This window comes from Actinia tenebrosa, unplaced genomic scaffold (genome assembly GCF_029948245.1).
Source record: "Actinia tenebrosa isolate PJP-AT-01 unplaced genomic scaffold, QUT_ActTen_1.0 PGA_scaffold12__29_contigs__length_12842862, whole genome shotgun sequence".
In the NCBI taxonomy this organism is placed as follows: Eukaryota; Metazoa; Cnidaria; class Anthozoa; order Actiniaria; family Actiniidae; genus Actinia; species Actinia tenebrosa.
Window position 1 is genome coordinate 11,844,747 of NW_028292572.1, and position 17,067 is coordinate 11,861,813.

The 17,067-nt window shown below is 36.8% G+C and overlaps 2 protein-coding genes across 3 annotated transcripts; one reads left to right on the forward strand and one right to left on the reverse strand.

Moving 5' to 3' along the window:
- Positions 1–583: 583 nt before the first annotated feature.
- LOC116299611 (uncharacterized) lies at positions 584–5,802 on the reverse strand. 2 transcript variants are annotated; one of them, XM_031708286.2, is made up of 3 exons: positions 5,041–5,802; positions 3,989–4,367; positions 584–1,560 (listed from the first exon to the last, which is right to left on the reverse strand). In XM_031708286.2, the coding sequence occupies exons 2-3, from the start codon at positions 4,344–4,346 to the stop codon at positions 1,283–1,285; spliced, it is 636 nt and encodes a 211-aa protein (XP_031564146.1). In that variant the 5' UTR covers positions 4,347–4,367; positions 5,041–5,802; the 3' UTR covers positions 584–1,282. The 2 variants fall into 2 exon arrangements, with proteins under 2 accessions (XP_031564146.1, XP_088884346.1); XM_089028220.1 differs by having other exon boundaries at positions 3,989–5,802.
- A 5,608-nt stretch (positions 5,803–11,410) lies between these two features.
- On the forward strand, positions 11,411–15,433 carry LOC116299610 (uncharacterized). The gene is made up of 6 exons (XM_031708285.2): positions 11,411–11,560; positions 11,970–12,083; positions 12,894–12,920; positions 13,932–14,167; positions 14,387–14,622; positions 14,862–15,433. The coding sequence occupies exons 2-6, from the start codon at positions 12,064–12,066 to the stop codon at positions 15,246–15,248; spliced, it is 906 nt and encodes a 301-aa protein (XP_031564145.2). The 5' UTR covers positions 11,411–11,560; positions 11,970–12,063; the 3' UTR covers positions 15,249–15,433.
- Positions 15,434–17,067: the final 1,634 nt, after the last annotated feature.

A 17,067-nucleotide genomic window follows, 5' to 3' on the forward strand; every position in this document is an offset into this window, starting at 1 on the left:
CTGATATTGGTTTTAAGTTTATTGCTTTTCATTTGATGAAAATTCTGCATGTCAAATCAACCTCTCCTAACTTTTGTATTGTGGAAATAAATAAACCATGAGTCTTAAAAGGACTCAGTCCTTTTAAGATCTTTGAAATTAACTTTTGATTTACCCAAACAATACCGGAAATGACGTTTGCTGCTTCCCCAAAGAACAGCATCACGTGCATCGACGTAATACAAAAGCGCGAAGATTGAACAGGACATCATGGCGGCTTTGGTAAACTGCAGAAGTTGGATAAGGTTTCTTACTGCCTTCAAAGACTACATGCTCACCGAAATATCGATAACAAATGACAATTTAGTCGGTAGCACACAAAAGATCTGGTTTAATGCCGTTAAAACAGGTATTTTTTAGTATTTGATGCATTTAGTAAACTTAAAATTTAAAACTAAACTAAACATAGGGTAGCGTGTAAAGGTCACACGTGGTCAAATAATTCACTACAAAATATATCCTTCTCTCAAAAATAGGTAAGTTCGAGATATATTATTCAATTATTAACACATTTCTTTATCTAATAAACTTTATTTGTGTTGAAAAATGTTTAGTTTGGATTATAAATGGCTATTTTACACTTCGTTTGCACAATCATATAAATCATCTGTTTTGCTATTTACATTATGACCAATGTCAATCATGAATTATTTTCACTAAAGTTATCGATTAATTCCCCGATTTATAGACTTTCAATCATTAATATATTATCAATGTATTATTAATATATTAATAATCGCATCATATTATATAAATCATGATAATCATACTGATAACCCAATACTATCAATCGTGTCTTTGATATCATAATATTTTAGTATCTTGTTATTTGTATTTATCTAATTTATTTATCAATATTATTCTAATAGATATAAATGGGCATTCCTTTCGTTAAAAACATGTTACACATACAAGACAAAATCCACTTGGATCACGTGACTAATGGTGAGTAATGACATCACCAACTTATCTATTTGGAAGTTTACATATAATCATCATAAAATATGTTATATGAGTGGAATTAATGGCGCCGGACAGAGAAGATAAATGCTCTATTCTCTATTTCTAAAGGCTCTATAATTGAAGTACTGTTCCGTATTTTGATGACGTCACACTTCCTTACCGTGTGAAAGGACATCCCACTAATGTAGAAACCGATAGAAATCTAAAAGTTCCCGACATCTTATTGTAAAAAATCTAGAAAAAAGACATGAAATTTTCTTTGAAACTGTCCTGTGTACATTTAGTTTTCTTCTTCTTCATCATCGTCGTCTTTGTCATTTTTCGGTAAATCCAAGTTTTGCTTCCTCCATTTGATTCTCCTATTTTGGAACCAAACTTTGACCTGTGTTTCAGTTAATCCCAGTTCTGAAGCAAGATAGAAGCGTTCAGTTCCCACAATGTACTGCTGGTTGTCGAATTCTTTCTCTAGTCGTTCAAGCTGGTCAGGCGAGAAAATGGTTCTGACTCGTTTTGGTTTTTCGGCTTTCCATGGTCGCTTCGTCGTCTGCGTACATTCGACTGTAGAAAAAAATCATTATGAGTTAATAAAGTTCAAAGAATTCAATTTTTGTAAAATACAAGGGTAAAAAAGTTTGTCTATTTTGAGCCTCAAATCATTCTTTTGATGAGGTACGCTTTTCATGCCATATTCAAACTTTCCCTACCCTCTATCCCTGCAGTCCATGCCACAGTGTTCGTTCTTTCTGTCTCGCATGAAAATTAATGCCTCTCTCTTTGTTTGCTAATAATAACCGGTCTCTTAAGAATAAGCTCGAAATAAGGCAAATAACAGTAATAAAGATGATTTTAATTTACTAATTTTGAACAAATTTATATATCTAGTCATTACACGCTATAACGTCCAAAAAAGAGTTGACTTTATAGGGCGGATGAAGTGATACTCTATAGCCCTCAGTTATATAGCAAAGGTAACGCAGGAAGTACTTCTTACCGAAGATGCAAGGCGGAATAACAACCAAATTTGATGAATAAGAATGAAGATATCAAAGAAAACTATTACTATTTCTTGAAACAACTTGGAGATTTGCGGGGTTTTCGACGGAAATTTAGCCTCAAATTAGCGTCGTTACGGCCAAATGAGCATCCATTTCCAATGATTATATTCGATAAATGAGGTGGTCATTAAACTTGAATCATTAAAAAGTAATGGACAATTAGTCAGGGTCGGTGTTCTTGAAAATCGACAGATAAACTCCAACATGATTTATTCCCTGTCAGAGTTCTCCTAGTATTGGCGCCGTCTGGTCATTAACCAGTTAGTTTTCAAAGATTACGACTGCCACGACTGCTAATTGTCTGTTTAAGATCATCCGTAAGGGCTGTTTGATTTTGAGATTTGTTAACTCGAGTAATCCCAGCTTACTATGGACAATACACCTGCTGATACGCTATGGGTTATTGTTAACACAGCTAAAGTACAAGAGGCTGTTTTAGTCTTGTTCTAATTGCTGTTTTGTGGATCGTTATTCAAAACGATTGTGCATAACGGATAGCTATTGTCGAGAAGAAGATTCGAGTAGTTACTAACCGCCGCGTAAAGATCCTTAATTCTCTTTAAATCTTAAAAAAGTTGGCTCAATTCATAAGATTATTGTCGAGAGTAAAATTGAAAGCGAATTGCATTCTAAGAAAGGACAGAGATATCCCTTGAAAGACAAAGTAGCAACGAAAAGACAAAACAATGGATTTTTTTAAATAAAACGCCAAATCAAAATTAAATAAATTCACAAAGATTGTAAAAAAATAGTTGTTTTTTTCCATTCAAGATTGTTCATTGAAAAAAAAAATGTTCAAAAAAGATGGAACCTTGGGAAATAAAAGTGCGGTCGGAAAAAAAAATTTGCTTTTTTACGCTAAAAACAACAAAAAGTTTTAGTAAACTTGTCACGTTGTTTTTACATCCTTTTATAAAGCCCAATGCAAATGTCTTTTTATATAAGAAAATCTCCATTTGAACTTAAGAAAGATAGTAAGTAATAAAAATGGAAACTGAAAATCTATAGGGTATTTCAATATCGATTCTTTTATAATGAGGAAAAAACCAAATGAGAACGAAAGTAAGGAACTGAAAACGATCATGTAGTAAGAATGAACAAAAATCAATCTTGTTAAAAATTCCTCTAAGAAGCTTTTTTTGAAATACTGAAGCACTATAAAAGACAATTCTAATTATGCTCTAGTCGGCCTAGCGGCATTATTTGGTCATTACCAATGATTGCTGTACGAACACAACTCTAAATGAACATTCGTAGTTTACTAATTAAAGCCACTTTAAGAGAGATTTTTCTCTTGCATTCAATCCTTAAAGAAAACGTAAAGTTGTTTGGAAAAAAAAGGGCAAACTGCACGGCTATTTTGGGTCATTCGAGACATTATTAAATCAATTGGTTTTTTTCTCTCAAACAGAACATTTTCGTGCTCTCTGTATGTACAATCATAGTTAATTACCTATGGTATAATAAAGGCTTTATAGGCAGTATTTGATCCTTTGATTCATGATCACACTTCATTTATCGGGGACTTCACAATTACACGCAGAATTTCGCATTACAGTGTGATTTTTTAAAACAGTGCAATCAATGTTATACTAATACTAGTTTTAATCCAATCAATAATTCAATAGTTCAATACAGTGTAAATCTCATAAAAATGCTTTGCTTTTTCTATCCTAAATTTGAATTATTTTTAGAAGTAAAAGAAATTTTTTTTTGCTTTTTGTATCATAACTTGAAATTATTTTTGAAAGTCAAAGTAAGCTAATCCTTTACCGATTGAGAGCCTAATGATGTAAGAGGGAATGGGGGATAATTGCAAACACCGTCTCTCTTTTGAAAGTGTATTTTATGCGGACTAAAGTGTATTTATAACTTCGGTATAAGTTTTCTCAACTCTAGAATAAAAAAAGAGGGGGATCATCTGTTCTTACCTTTGTCCTCCATCAGGGAGGAAGAAAGGGCTCGACTGTAACATTCAGGGTAAGGCTGTAATCTTTGTAAAGGAGATAAACTGGTTGACAAAGAAGCTGCTTGGCTTTGCTTTCGGAGGAAATCCATGGAAAAGGAGCTCGTGGTTCTGGAAGGGAGAGGCGGTGCAGATGTGGTGGTATTTAGGATTGATTCGATCGAGAAAGATTGTTGTCTAACATGTCGTACGGGTTCACTGGGAACTTGAAAGCCACAATGTTGGGCCGTACAGCAAGGAAGGACGTAATATCCATGTAATAGTTGTCGATGTGACCTTGTGAGGCTTGAATGATGATGATGATGATGATGAGCTGCACTCATGGCTAGTCATACACTGAAGTCCTACGTGTAGAGAGTAGATGAACACACCTCACTAGTCGGGTTCCTCTTATAAATAGTCTTTCCACCCCCTTCGCTATTCGTCATAATGATATCCGGAGGTGAAGGATTGATTGAGATTCGATTCTCTATTATCTAGTCTTTGTATTTTATCCTTAGTGACCGCGCTAACTCAACGGCTCGTGCCTTCAAGAACTAAAGCTGGCCGTATAGTCTACTATTTTGTAGATAAACCGGCCTTGATTAGACATCTGCTATGAATTTAAAGTGGCAACCCCAAAAAGTAATTAGCTAGTTTTAAAGTCCTATTTCAATACCATTATAGATTGTTCTTATTATTTTGCTCTTTTAGTCTTGCCTATTGTTCGTGTTTTCCTTTTTGGCAGTATGAATCCCTATAGCAAAACACAGAACATGCAAGAACTAGTCAAACGGTTGCCTTGACTACGTGAGCTAACTGTAGACCATTTCATTTGCTTAATGTATATTTAAGAGCCGGTTTTAAGGATGGTACAAAAAGAGCACGCTCACAGATGGACTGACTATTAAAAGAATAATCAGAATCTCAAGTTTACGATAAAGAAATTTAGAATGGTGTTATTAAACCTTGAGGGAGCAGAAATCTATTGGATCCGATAGCCTTGGCTTGTAAAGAGAAAATGTTATTGTGACTAACCGTTTTGAAAGCTTATCGAGAAGTGCTATCGAGAAGGGGCGTCCACAATCGTAGTAATGTGAAGAGTGCTCGATTATCGTTGTACACGGTGTCTTTTCAAGGTCCTTAAGTCAAATCAAACAGATCGTTCGGAAATGCAGGAAAAAATCATGATTCATTAGGAATAAACTAAGTTAACAACCGGTAATAGCTTACTTAACGAGTCTGAATTTGGCCGTTTTCCTCAAACAAAGCAATTCTAATTCCCAAACAAGATGAACATATTGTTGATATAACATTCAGTTTAGTCTTTTGAGGTCTATAAATGTGATTTTTTTTCCTTCTTTCCTTGCTTTGTGCTCGATGTTGAACAGACTAGGTATTGGCCACTTACATAATACACTGTTCCATCTGTTGCTGATTGACCATTTTATGGGTGTCTTTTTATTTTTGCATTTTATTTAGACCTGCAGTGATGAAGCTGGCTCCAACTTAGTCTTTTTACAGTTTATCTACATTTAGAGACGTTTTCCCACAATAATAAACATGTCGTATTTACTATAAGTCTGTTGCCAAACGAGCCATATTTTGTTGTTATTTCGAAATCTGTGTCCTAAATTCTGCACTGCGTGTTCTTTAGCTAAAATAACCCTTACAAAGTATTAGTAACAGCTTCAACCTCAAGTTCGTAATTTCCTTATATATCGAGGGTAACAATTCTTTGCTAATTTGATTAAATAGTTAGAAGTCTGCAATCAAAACAATCTATTATTTCTGCAGTGGTGCTTGTCAAAGCAAATTCATTTTCTACCCACTACAGACAAATTAAAAAAGTAAATCTCTTGATAGGAATTTTCTAATGCCTTTTAAGCAAGGTCTTTGTTGAAAAATACCGAATTTTGTTTTAAAGACACGCTTCGCGAGAAATGTTTTGTACTTTTTTTCATCTATAAAAGAAACTATGCATCACTAAAATTGATAATCAAGCGTTTTTTTCTTCTTTTAGTTGTAAAAACTTTCTTAACTCGTGCAAAGTTGATTCCATTGTTGGTTAGATTTAATACAAATGAGGTTTCCCTTTTTAGCTGAAAGGCTTAATCCAAACAGTAAACTTCAAAAGTTCTTATTTTCTTCGTTTTTTTTAAATGTTAATCTGTATTACGTCTTAAAGGTTCTAATCAGCAGGGATTCAAAGTCAAGCTTGTATTCTTCTAAAATATGAATCAAAGAATTTTGCTCTTCAGAGTCTGTGGGGAGTCCAATTCTTATTCATTCCAAATCAAAAAGTTTTAACTTCAAATTAAAATGGAATTTTCATTTTAACTGCAACTTGAATGGCTTTCATAGGTTCGGAGCCTAATTTTTTTTTACTTGAGAAAATATGTTTTAGGGCCATTTGGGAGAAATGTAAAAAGGATGTTTTGTTTGTACGATTCACTTTCTGAATTCTGTACTACAAAAAGTCAATTGTATCCCTCTGAGCTGACTTTCACCGCTTTAAAAGGCCATTTTGTTGTTAGAAATTAAACTTCGAAAGGCTTCCCTCTCAAAATGACATTCACAAATCGTGTAATGTCTTCCTTTTTATTGTTGTTTTTTAATCTTTTTTAAGCTCTACAGCAACGGGGTTTCCTTAAACATTATTATTTTTACCCTTTTTTTTCATTCCGACAACTTCAATTCACTTGTTTTGATGAATAGTAATTGATGATGAAAACGTGTTTTAAACGAAAGTTTGGGTTGCTACGTGAAATGATGGCAGACAAGTTGAGCTCTTTTCCACATCATGTTAAACTTCTCTTAAACTTCCAGTTTTTTCTGTAAAAAGAGGTATCTAAATTTAATCTTAACATAGTTTAGTTTGAAATATAAATTAATCAAATAGTTAAACTTTGAATTTCTAAGCTTGTAATTTTGGTAAATTGGGATTTAGTAACCGAAGTTTTCGTGGCGGCTTTGTCTTGTGAAAGACTCCCCACCGAAGGCACAAAACGAGTTAGAAGAAGCTACAATGCAAAACGTTCACTGAGACACATGTCCCGGTTTTGTCGATGCTACAAATCTCTCCTAAGCTAGACAGGGTTTAGATAGTGCTCTCGATATTAAAACAAGTGAATGAATTTACACACATTTGACACTGAGAATGAAAGCAAACGCTCTAACATCTGTCATACATCGAGATAATAATGCTTGTAGTACTACTTTGTGTTCTTTACTTTACACAAGCCAAATTATCACAAATTTTATTACAATTTTGCTGCCTATAAACGCCAGGAAAACTTCCCAGAACTGGAGAAGTTAAGAATTACGATGTATCTTGTCTTTTTCTTATCCCCAACAAGCCTTCAAGTGAAAACGGCTTATTTTGTGAACTAAATCAAGTGCAAACTTTTCGAGTTGATTTTTTCCAAGATAACTAGTTCAAGATACGAAGAGACAAGTCTGAAGTCAAAAATTAATCATCTTAATTTAATAAAGTTGAATTAAATTAAATTAAAATAAATAAGTGACGGCGGAGAAAACTGAGAAGCTGTGGTCATCAGTCTGACGGAACGGAAGATGACTATTCGGTTATTTAAGGACAATGTTTATTGATTTTTGTATTTTTGTGGTTTGTAGTTTCATGAAGCTATTGATGTTCTCACACGTGTCTACACTAGCTTGCGAATGTTTAATTGTTTTTCAAAAGTCTTTTTCTAAAAAAACATACAGAACGAGTTGATGAAGTATCTTAGGTAAACGTCTTTCAACGAGATTCAAAATTCAGAAAAAAGATTCATTAGACAAGCGTTTTTTTTTTTCTTGAGACAAATTTTCCGCATAGCGCACACAAATTCGCAATTAAGATTTTAACCTAGGTTACTAAACCATACCTCAACTCCACGAAAATTCATCGCGTTTTTCATTCTCTTTAAAGTGTAAAATTATAATTGATCGACTTTGTAGACCGTAAATGAAAGGTAAAACTCTTAAGACTAATAATAAAAAGAGAAAAGCATTAATCTTAATAGAGTGAAATGTACTTTTGAAGTCGACGTATTGAAATAATTACACTCTAATGGTTTGAGAATTAAGACAAAAACCACACACATACACACATATTTCTACTTTAAATTAATAACGCACGGAAAATCAAGAAACTATTTGAAACCTTAATATCAGTTGAAGAAATATTTCTTAAAAGTTAGCTTTTTTGTGTGAAATTTTCAAGATTTTCTAAGCTGTCGAAAAAAATGTTTTGCACAAATATCTTACGTTTGCGTGCTCGATGATTTCGCGCCAAAACCATATTGAGTTGACATCACAAATCACGAAATAATCCTAATTCAACTAAAAAAAACACCTATGCTTTAATTTTATTAAAAGATCATTTAAAAAAGTCAATAAATTAATTTTTGCCTCACGGATTGTGTAAAGAGAATTTTTTGCGTGAATGTGTTTGTTTTCATGAATTTCGGCCACTCCCAAAAGCTCATGCTTCGTTTGTTATATGCTAACAACACAAAAAAATCTTTATTCCAAGAAGCCACATCAACAAAACAGCCATGCTTTGCGTTAAACCCACAAATTAGAAGGCCAACCAAATATCGACTGATCAACGTCTCAACAAATTAGGAAACATTTGCATACGAATATTAAATTGCCGCACGAAACCGATTAAAAGCACATTATAGAAAATCATACCTACACGGTTTATAAATCCAATAAATTTGAACTAAATTTTGCTTCTTTAATATTTGACGGTGGTAATTTGTTAATATTATTAAAGATAGGTAAACCAATAAAAGTTTCAAAATTTCCAAAGATTTGAAGGCAGTGCTGGACTGTGGTCAAACATGACTCTGGAGTTTCTCTTTCGCTTTGTTTCAAAAGGTTATACACTACGAAACTATAGTGCTATTCTCAAACGATTCCTTAGGATAGGTTCTTGTATTGCTTTCAGACTTTATGACCCGTTTCAGGGCCCACCAAAACGGCGTGTAATGGTTGTACTCGCTTTTTTTTCTCTCTACTGTGTCTTCGAGTTTTAGAATGTTCTTTCTCAATGTCTTTACAGCAGGTTCCGGCACCGTCTCAGTACGTCAAGACCAGATGTTTAAGAGAGAAAAAAAGGCTCTTTTCTTCTAGTTAAAGCTGTGCAGTCTTAAAGACTGTAAATTCTAATGTTATCAGTCATCGATTGTACCCACGAGCCTATTCTACCGCCTCTTTAGTGTCAGCCTTACGAAAAACACACTGGACCGGCGCGTGTCCCAAAGAGTAACTCTATCTCTTCCATAAGTACCATTTAATAGATGTCGATAACCCTTTATGCCAATACAGAAAGACCACACATTTGTGCGTCCGTTATAACAATAAAAGTGAGACAACCATTTTGTGACGCTTTGATGTTTTCTTTCAAACTCCATTTTCAGGTCGAAAACAGTTGGTTTTCAATTGTAAACTTCAATTTGTCTCTATCTAAAATCTGTGCTTTCAAATGATTGAAGTCAAGTACAATTTCCGCAAACCGCTAACAATATATCAGCACAGAAACTTGACGTTTATTCTGTCTTGAAATTCCGTGTAAAGTACATAAAAAGTTCAACTAAGTGAAGATTTTAAGGTCTTTTGTTGTTATTATATCTTAAAGACTCTTAAAAGATTTCACTTTATGGTGTTGTTAGCTTTGTTATGATGAAATTAGATTTGGTACTACGAATGGTATCACTTTCATGAATAATTACTCGAATGACTCAACTTCATGCTCAAATTTCTCGCCGTGATTTTAGTATTGGGTGGAGGCTTCCACGAAAAATACTCGATAAAAGTTTTTCGAGCATGAATGAAGTCCGCAAAAAGTTTCTGAAAACGTTTAAAAAAATCTTTGTCCATACTTTCACGCGGTCGAAACTTTCTTTTTTGGAAATTATTTATTGGATGAATGACATTGCGAGGATATCTCGGTGCAATGAGATTATAATCTTGGATAAGCTAAAAAACAAATCAGTAAAAAAGTGCTACAAAATTAGCAGTGAGTTCTTGTTTGTTTGCGGCTGCATGCGGAGAGGGTTACTAGTTTACTCTTTCGGGAGACATAATTGTTTAGTTTTGTAGTCCAAGGCCGGCCGGTCGCAAACTTGTAAATAAGAAGACTTTGCGTCGGCGACTACAGACAATGTAAGGCGTATCTATCTAGAAATGTCGGTAGCTTCTTGCACTTCGACTGCTATTAGTACAAGCCCATGACGCACGTTTCACACCCTCTCTTCATCAGTGCTCTGTTTTGATAGTACTCAAAGCTAATGCTACGTAGATTAAAGAGACGTCGTATGTGTATGTTTAGAATTATGTGAGGACCCAGAACGAAACTACGAACCTTTCAAACTTAGCCATGGTCTTGCAGATCGTGATATATTTATGACAGCTTAGTTTTGTATCTAGCTAATGGATCTATGACAGTGTTAATTATTGTCGTTTTGCTCATGCATGAAAGCTAGCAGTCGTTCATGCTCAATGTGCCGGACTAGCAGGACTGGACAAAAATAGTAGTGCTATACAGCTTGTCCTTTCTTCGGTTGTCCCAACTTCAAATTGAAGAAGTTTTTTCCCTTACATTATTAAATTAGGAAAGACGAAAAAAGTTATAAAAGATTCGTAGCTAGAAACTCACTGGATCAAAATCGGCTTAGGAAATCAAGGGTGCATGCGCATGGTCAGTGGCGGTAGCGCATTCGTCTCTCACTTCTGGTGGAGTCTCTGGTGTTTGATTCCCATACTATCTCGTTACATATGAGTAGAGCTTGTTAGGACTTCCTTGATTCAAAGGTTTTCTCCGGGTTCTCCGGTTTTTACCCCTCCCAAAAAGTACGCTAACTTCCACTGATTCGATCCGTGAGTTAGCCGTGCTCGATAACATTTGAAGGTTGAAGGTTAACTTGCTTGATTAGAAGATGCGGAACTCTACTCCAGCTTATCTCACATATACAATATATTGGTATTAAACTTTCGAAAAGGCTATCTGCAAACAGTGGATATTATTAGAAAATGAAGAAGTAAAGAAGACTTTGAAAATGCTGACGTCACACTAAAGACGCACGCACAGTCGTGTCAAAATCTCGTTCGACGAGCCTGCGTTTCTGGTGGTCAGCTCAGAGAATACCGATGGAGAAATTTTCCTGTAATATATTTTTGTGCAAACCTGAACGTCGTTTTAATGGTGTTTGGGCTTTCAGTAGACCATCAAACCTGAAACAGTCTTGAGTTAGATTTCGATAAAATCTGAAGATTTAGTCAAGTAATTTGAAATGGCTGTCAAGACGTAATTTAAAACAAGCTGATAACCTAGAAGATATCCGCAATCCAATGCGTAGTAACTCGATTTGGGATATGATAGCATTAGAGGTATAAAAGATAACTCCAATTCTTAAGCACGTCACATACGTCTTGCTAGCTAACGCTGAGGAAGTTATAAACGCTCGTGATGAGTAAGATAATGTGGGTCATATTCCTGATTTTCTTCGTTGGTTTTTTGGGAAGTGCACAGTCACAGTCTCCAAAAGTAAGAAAACTGAAAGAGTTTGATCTTATTCTGCGTGTGCTTCAAATATCATTCGCGCTTTCTTCTAACTGGATAACACTCTTCTTTCTATGTTCTTAACTTCTCTTTACGAAACAGCCAGCTTAGAGTGCATACGGCCGTGTATCCGTGAAAAACTTTGTAAGAAATTGCACTAATTTGCACAAAGTAGTAAGTTTAGTAGACCTCGGTAGAACGTAGATTTAGTAGACCTCGGTAGAACGTAGACCTACAAAACTTTTCACTAATTCGTACAATTTTGTTAGTTAACTTTTTCACGGATATATCGTATGCACTATATCTGAGTCTTAAAGGTACCTCACCCTAGTTCTCAAGGATATACTGAAGCCACTCTGATACCCCTTTTTTTTTTTGATACATTAATTTGTAGCGCCTACCATGGCCACCGCAACCAACCAAGGGCAGTACGTCATGTGGCTGCTGTACCGTGCACGTAGCAGGAACACCTGGCCGTGACGGGCGGGATGGTAATGTTGGCATTAAGGTAAAGACAACCTTGAAATAGGCACACGGCATCATGTGAGCAGGGTTTGTTTGGTCACTGCATTGATTCGAAGGTTTTGGCATGTTCTTTCATCCGTGAAACCAAACACACTAAATTCCAATTCGATCTACGAGTTAGCCTTGCGCCTAACTTAGGTCAGCCCAGAGGTTTTTTAAGGGATTTGATAAAATAGATTTTCAATTTAGGTTGAACCTTTATATTAATTTACATTGCCTTTTGTTAGCCTCAAAATCAGTCGTAGTTTTACACGTCGTGTTTGCGCTCGAAATCGTGGAGTGGCTTTTCTGCCGGCGTTATTTCACTCCTGCGTAATCGCTCTCAAAATAACGCGTTCTGTGTGCACTGTATGAACTATATACACACACAAAAAAAAGAAGAATGTGAATTTGAAATATGATATTTTATTGCTAAAGTTTAAAATACTTGCAAGGGCATATCCAGAGTTAAACATATCTTGTTGTAATTAAATACATCCAAGTCAATTGTCTTAGCGGGTTTTGAAAAAACATGTCTTGATGCTATCTATATCAAGTTGAGCTTGGAGAAACTCCAGAGATACAAAAGATACCCTGATAGTTGGCAATATAATTGGTAATATAAATAGACTGACCCTTCTCACTTAGCGTGTAACATTGTTCCCATTCCATGTCATTCCCTTGAGAATGATTCTTTTGTTTAGCAGTCACGCGTGTAAAGCGGCATTAATTATTTCCAAGAGGTCTAAAGGGGTCAAGGCTGAGCTGGTCTATAATTGTTTTGTTTCACGGTATCTGTTTGTTCGTGTGACAGGGTGATCCTGGAAGAAGAGGAGCACCGGTATGTACTCAACAACTAACTTCATTACCTTTTGATAGCGGGTGGGAGATGGTTGGGTGGGTGATGGTGATGGTGATAGAGATAGTTGGGTGGGTGATGGTGATGGTGATGGTTGGGTGAGTGAGTGATGATGGTGGTTGGGTGGGTGATAATGATGATTGGGTGGGTTGTGGTGATGTTTGGGGGGGGTGAGTGATGATGATGGTTGGGTGGGTGATGGTTGGGTGGGTGATGGTTGGGTGGGTGATGGTTGGGTGGGTGATGGTTGGGTGGGTGATGGTGATGGTTGGGTGGGTGATGGTTGGGTGGGTGATGGTGATGGTTGGGTGAGTGAGTGATGATGGTGGTTGGTTGGGTGATAATGATGATTGGGTGGGTTGTGGTGATGTTTGGGGGGGTGTGAGTGATGATGATGGTTGGGTAGGTGGAAGGTGGTGATGGTTGGGTGGGTGATGGTGATGGTGATAGAGATAGTTGGGTGGGTGATGGTGATGGTGATGGTTGGGTGAGTGAGTGATAATGGTGGTTGGGTGGGTGATAATGATGATTGGGTGGGTTGTGGTGATGTTTGGAGGGGTGAGTGATGATGATGGTTGGGTGGGTGGTTGATGGTTGGGTGATAGTGATAGTGATGGTTGGGTGGGTGGAAGGTGGTGAAGTTTGGGTGGGTTGTGGTGATGGTTGGGTGGGTGAGAGGTGGTGATGGTTGGGTGGGTGGAAGGTGGTGATGGTTAGGTGGGTGATGGTTGGATGGGTGATAGTGATGGGGGATAGTGATGGGTGGGTGAGAGGCGGTGATGGTTGGGTGGGTGGGTTGTGGTATTTATTGGGTGGATGCTGATGGTTGGATGAGTGGGCGGCTACGGCTGGATGGCGGTGGTGACTCAGGCTGTGGGATCAGAAATATGTATGACTTGCCCTCTACCTGCTTAACTTCTGATTTGATTTGATTTCACGAAGAAAACTTAATAATTGATAATTCATTAATTTTCACATTTAACTGTTTTCCAGGGACATCCAGGAAAGCGCGGGCCTCCAGGTCCATTTCCGCCCACTCAACCAACCCATTCCTTTTGGTGGTTCTTCAGCAGCCTGTACAAGTAACACGACCGGGCATGTTCGCTACGAAACATCCCAGAATGCCTTGCAACTGTGTAATGGAGTTTCCTGGTTGCCTATAGTTACTGAGAGCAAAGGTCAATCGATGCAAAATCCAGGGAAACATTGCTTGGACATTCTCAACTCAGGTAAGAGCAGATAAACTCTGAAGGACTTTGTTGCTCTTGACACGGGACAAAACGTTTGCGTGTGCTCCTAGTCTGTATGCAAGTTAGTCATAAATATTTGTGCAATAGATATGCCCGATATGTTGCCGAAACATGCAAAATTGAACGTTTTTGAGGCCACAAACATATGGCGACCAAAGAAAGAAATAATATAATAGAAATATTTCTGATACTTTTCAGGACACAGTCGCGGCAGTGGACTGTACTGGATTGATCCTACTGGTGGTTCCCCTGAAGACTCGTACCAGGCACTCTGCGATATGACCACGGAGAGTGGAGGCTGGACACTAGTTGGTACTAAGGTGTCTGTAGATTTTGTTCCCATTTCGAGAACATTTTCTGGTCGCGCTGCACAAACGAATAATGATGACGCTGCTAGTCATATTCATCCAGCTTTAAAAAACGTTTGGAAGGAGGTAATTAGACCTTTCTAAAAAATTCTCCACTCCACTCCACTCCCAACTCGAAAGCTCATGCTACTTTGGGAGTCGTCCACAATTATCTATTATACTCTATTATAGTTGGGCTTTCTGTCTTTCCTCAAAGGTTTTAAAGGGGGGAAATCTGTGTTCTCCATAGTACTTGTCTCAGATTTTATCATAGGAAACCGGCAGTCTTGTCTAGTTCATCTTGTTCAGTTGTTATTTATTTTCAGATATTGTTTCGGTTCAGCCATCGTAGTGATGTCTACGTCATTTACAACCGAGCAGGGGATGGCCCTTCAAGTGCAAAGCAAAAATTTGATGCGTTCTTGATGGGTAAGCCAGCAAAAGATCTCATAGATGTTGGAGGGTTCTACAAGTATGCTCCCGAAGAGCAGGGTCGATACCCCTCTACCGGCTTCTACACAATCAAAAGATTCCATTACTTTACGAGCAGCTTTGTTGCGGAAGGATTTGGTGGGACAGCTAAATGGCTGAACCTGTGGAAAGGTGTTGATAGCAATAACTACTTGTATTCTGACAATGATGCAGCCAAGGGAAGAAAATGCATCGCTGGATACTGCTATCATGATATGCCTGTCTGGATAATGGTCCGTTGATAAATTAAGATCTTTTCGTTTTCAAGCCCTTGCAGAAATTTAGCAGCATTTAGTAGCATAGAAATTTAAAGTAGATAAGCTATAATAGACATTAGACATATCGTGATTAAGTTATGATTATACATTACAAACCTAGAAATTGTATAACATGAAAAGGGTTACATTATAAAATGAAGTATGAGATAGTGAAGAGTTATGTCATTACATCTTGTATGCACAATTCGACCAAGAGGTCCAAATCTCATCCTCAAACACTTCTCAGTACAAACTATGTTGTGTGATGTTGCGCAGTGACAAACGATGTTGCGTGATGTTGTACAGTGACAAACTATCGTGCGTGATGTTGCGCAGTGACAAACTATGTTGCGCGATGTTGTGCAGTGACAAACTATGTCTGTGATATTTGCGCAGTGACTATGTTGTGTGATGTTGCGCAGTGACAAACTATGTTGTGTGATGTTGTGCATTGACAAACTATCGTGCGTGATGTTGCGCAGTGACAAACTATGTCTTTGATATTTGCGCAGTGACAAACTATGTCTTTGATATTTGCGCACTCAAGCATGTTAAGGCCTGGGTTATGAACCAATTCTCTATCAAACCATTAAAAAATCATTTCTCTGGTGTTTCTGCTTAAAGTATAACCAGCTTTCTCAAACTTTCTTATATCGTGGTTCTTCACAAGTTGGTTCCAAAAAACGGGAAATATTTAGGTCACGTGATCGCGAAATTTACATAAATTTACATACAAATTCCTTTTATTAGTAGGTGCTCAATTTAAGTCTTTGCTGAACGTTTTCAACCTTAATTTATTTCCTTTCCTAAAGTTGTTCAAATGACGTTGAGAATGGTTGGCTAAAGTTTTGTGTTAAGGAGATATCTGACAAAACAGGTCACGTGACCTGTCAAAATATCCTTTATGCCCATTTTTTCTCCTTTCGTAAACATTTTGGTCGATCATTCCAAACGTGAATATCTGTATCTTTGTTGCTACTTTCAAACAAGCTAAAGAAATCTCACAAACAATCTAAAACCATCACCTAGTTTTTAATTTAGCATTTTCCCTCTTTTAAGGTCACGTGACCACCTTTTATGCAAATTTATCCATCCAAAACGTTAAGCACCCCAAATAAAGATAACTGTTGCAATCGCATCCAATTAAATCTAAAAATGAGGAATCTACGGTGAAGAGAAGTTTTTGCCCTTTTGAACAAAATCCCAGGCCTTAACATGCTTGAGGTGACTAACTATGTTGTGTGATGTTGAGCAGTGATATAATATGTCTGATATTTCTGTAGTGACAAGCTCTGGTGTGTAGTGGCAGAACGTGCGTTCAGTGCTATAACGTTTAATATCAATTTTCTTTTAACTTAAACAACTTGTCCCAAAAACTTAACTCAACTACAGTTTGCTTGCACCTTCTTTCAAAAGCACCTCGAAAATCCTTGTTGCATGCTTGAAAAACCTGCCTCTAAACCCCGAGCATTTGCTGATTGCAACGGGATTGTGTTTTAAGTTCTCAAGTAAGAGTATGAAAACTTGATTATCACACTGTACGCATGGAATAGTGGTAGGAGTGAGCTTTAACATTAATGTGCAGCAAATGTTAACGTCAACTGAGCATAGTTACATTCGAGACCACGATTCCTCTTCGAATATTTTATTCCTCTTTCCTTTCTTTCTTTTCTTGGACTACACAACTTTGCTTTCTAACCATCATAGCTAAGATTTAGAGTGTAGATAAGGCAATAGAGAACTTTCAACATCAAGGGAAAATTATACCGATATACAAGGCATGAAATATGGGACATTAATACTA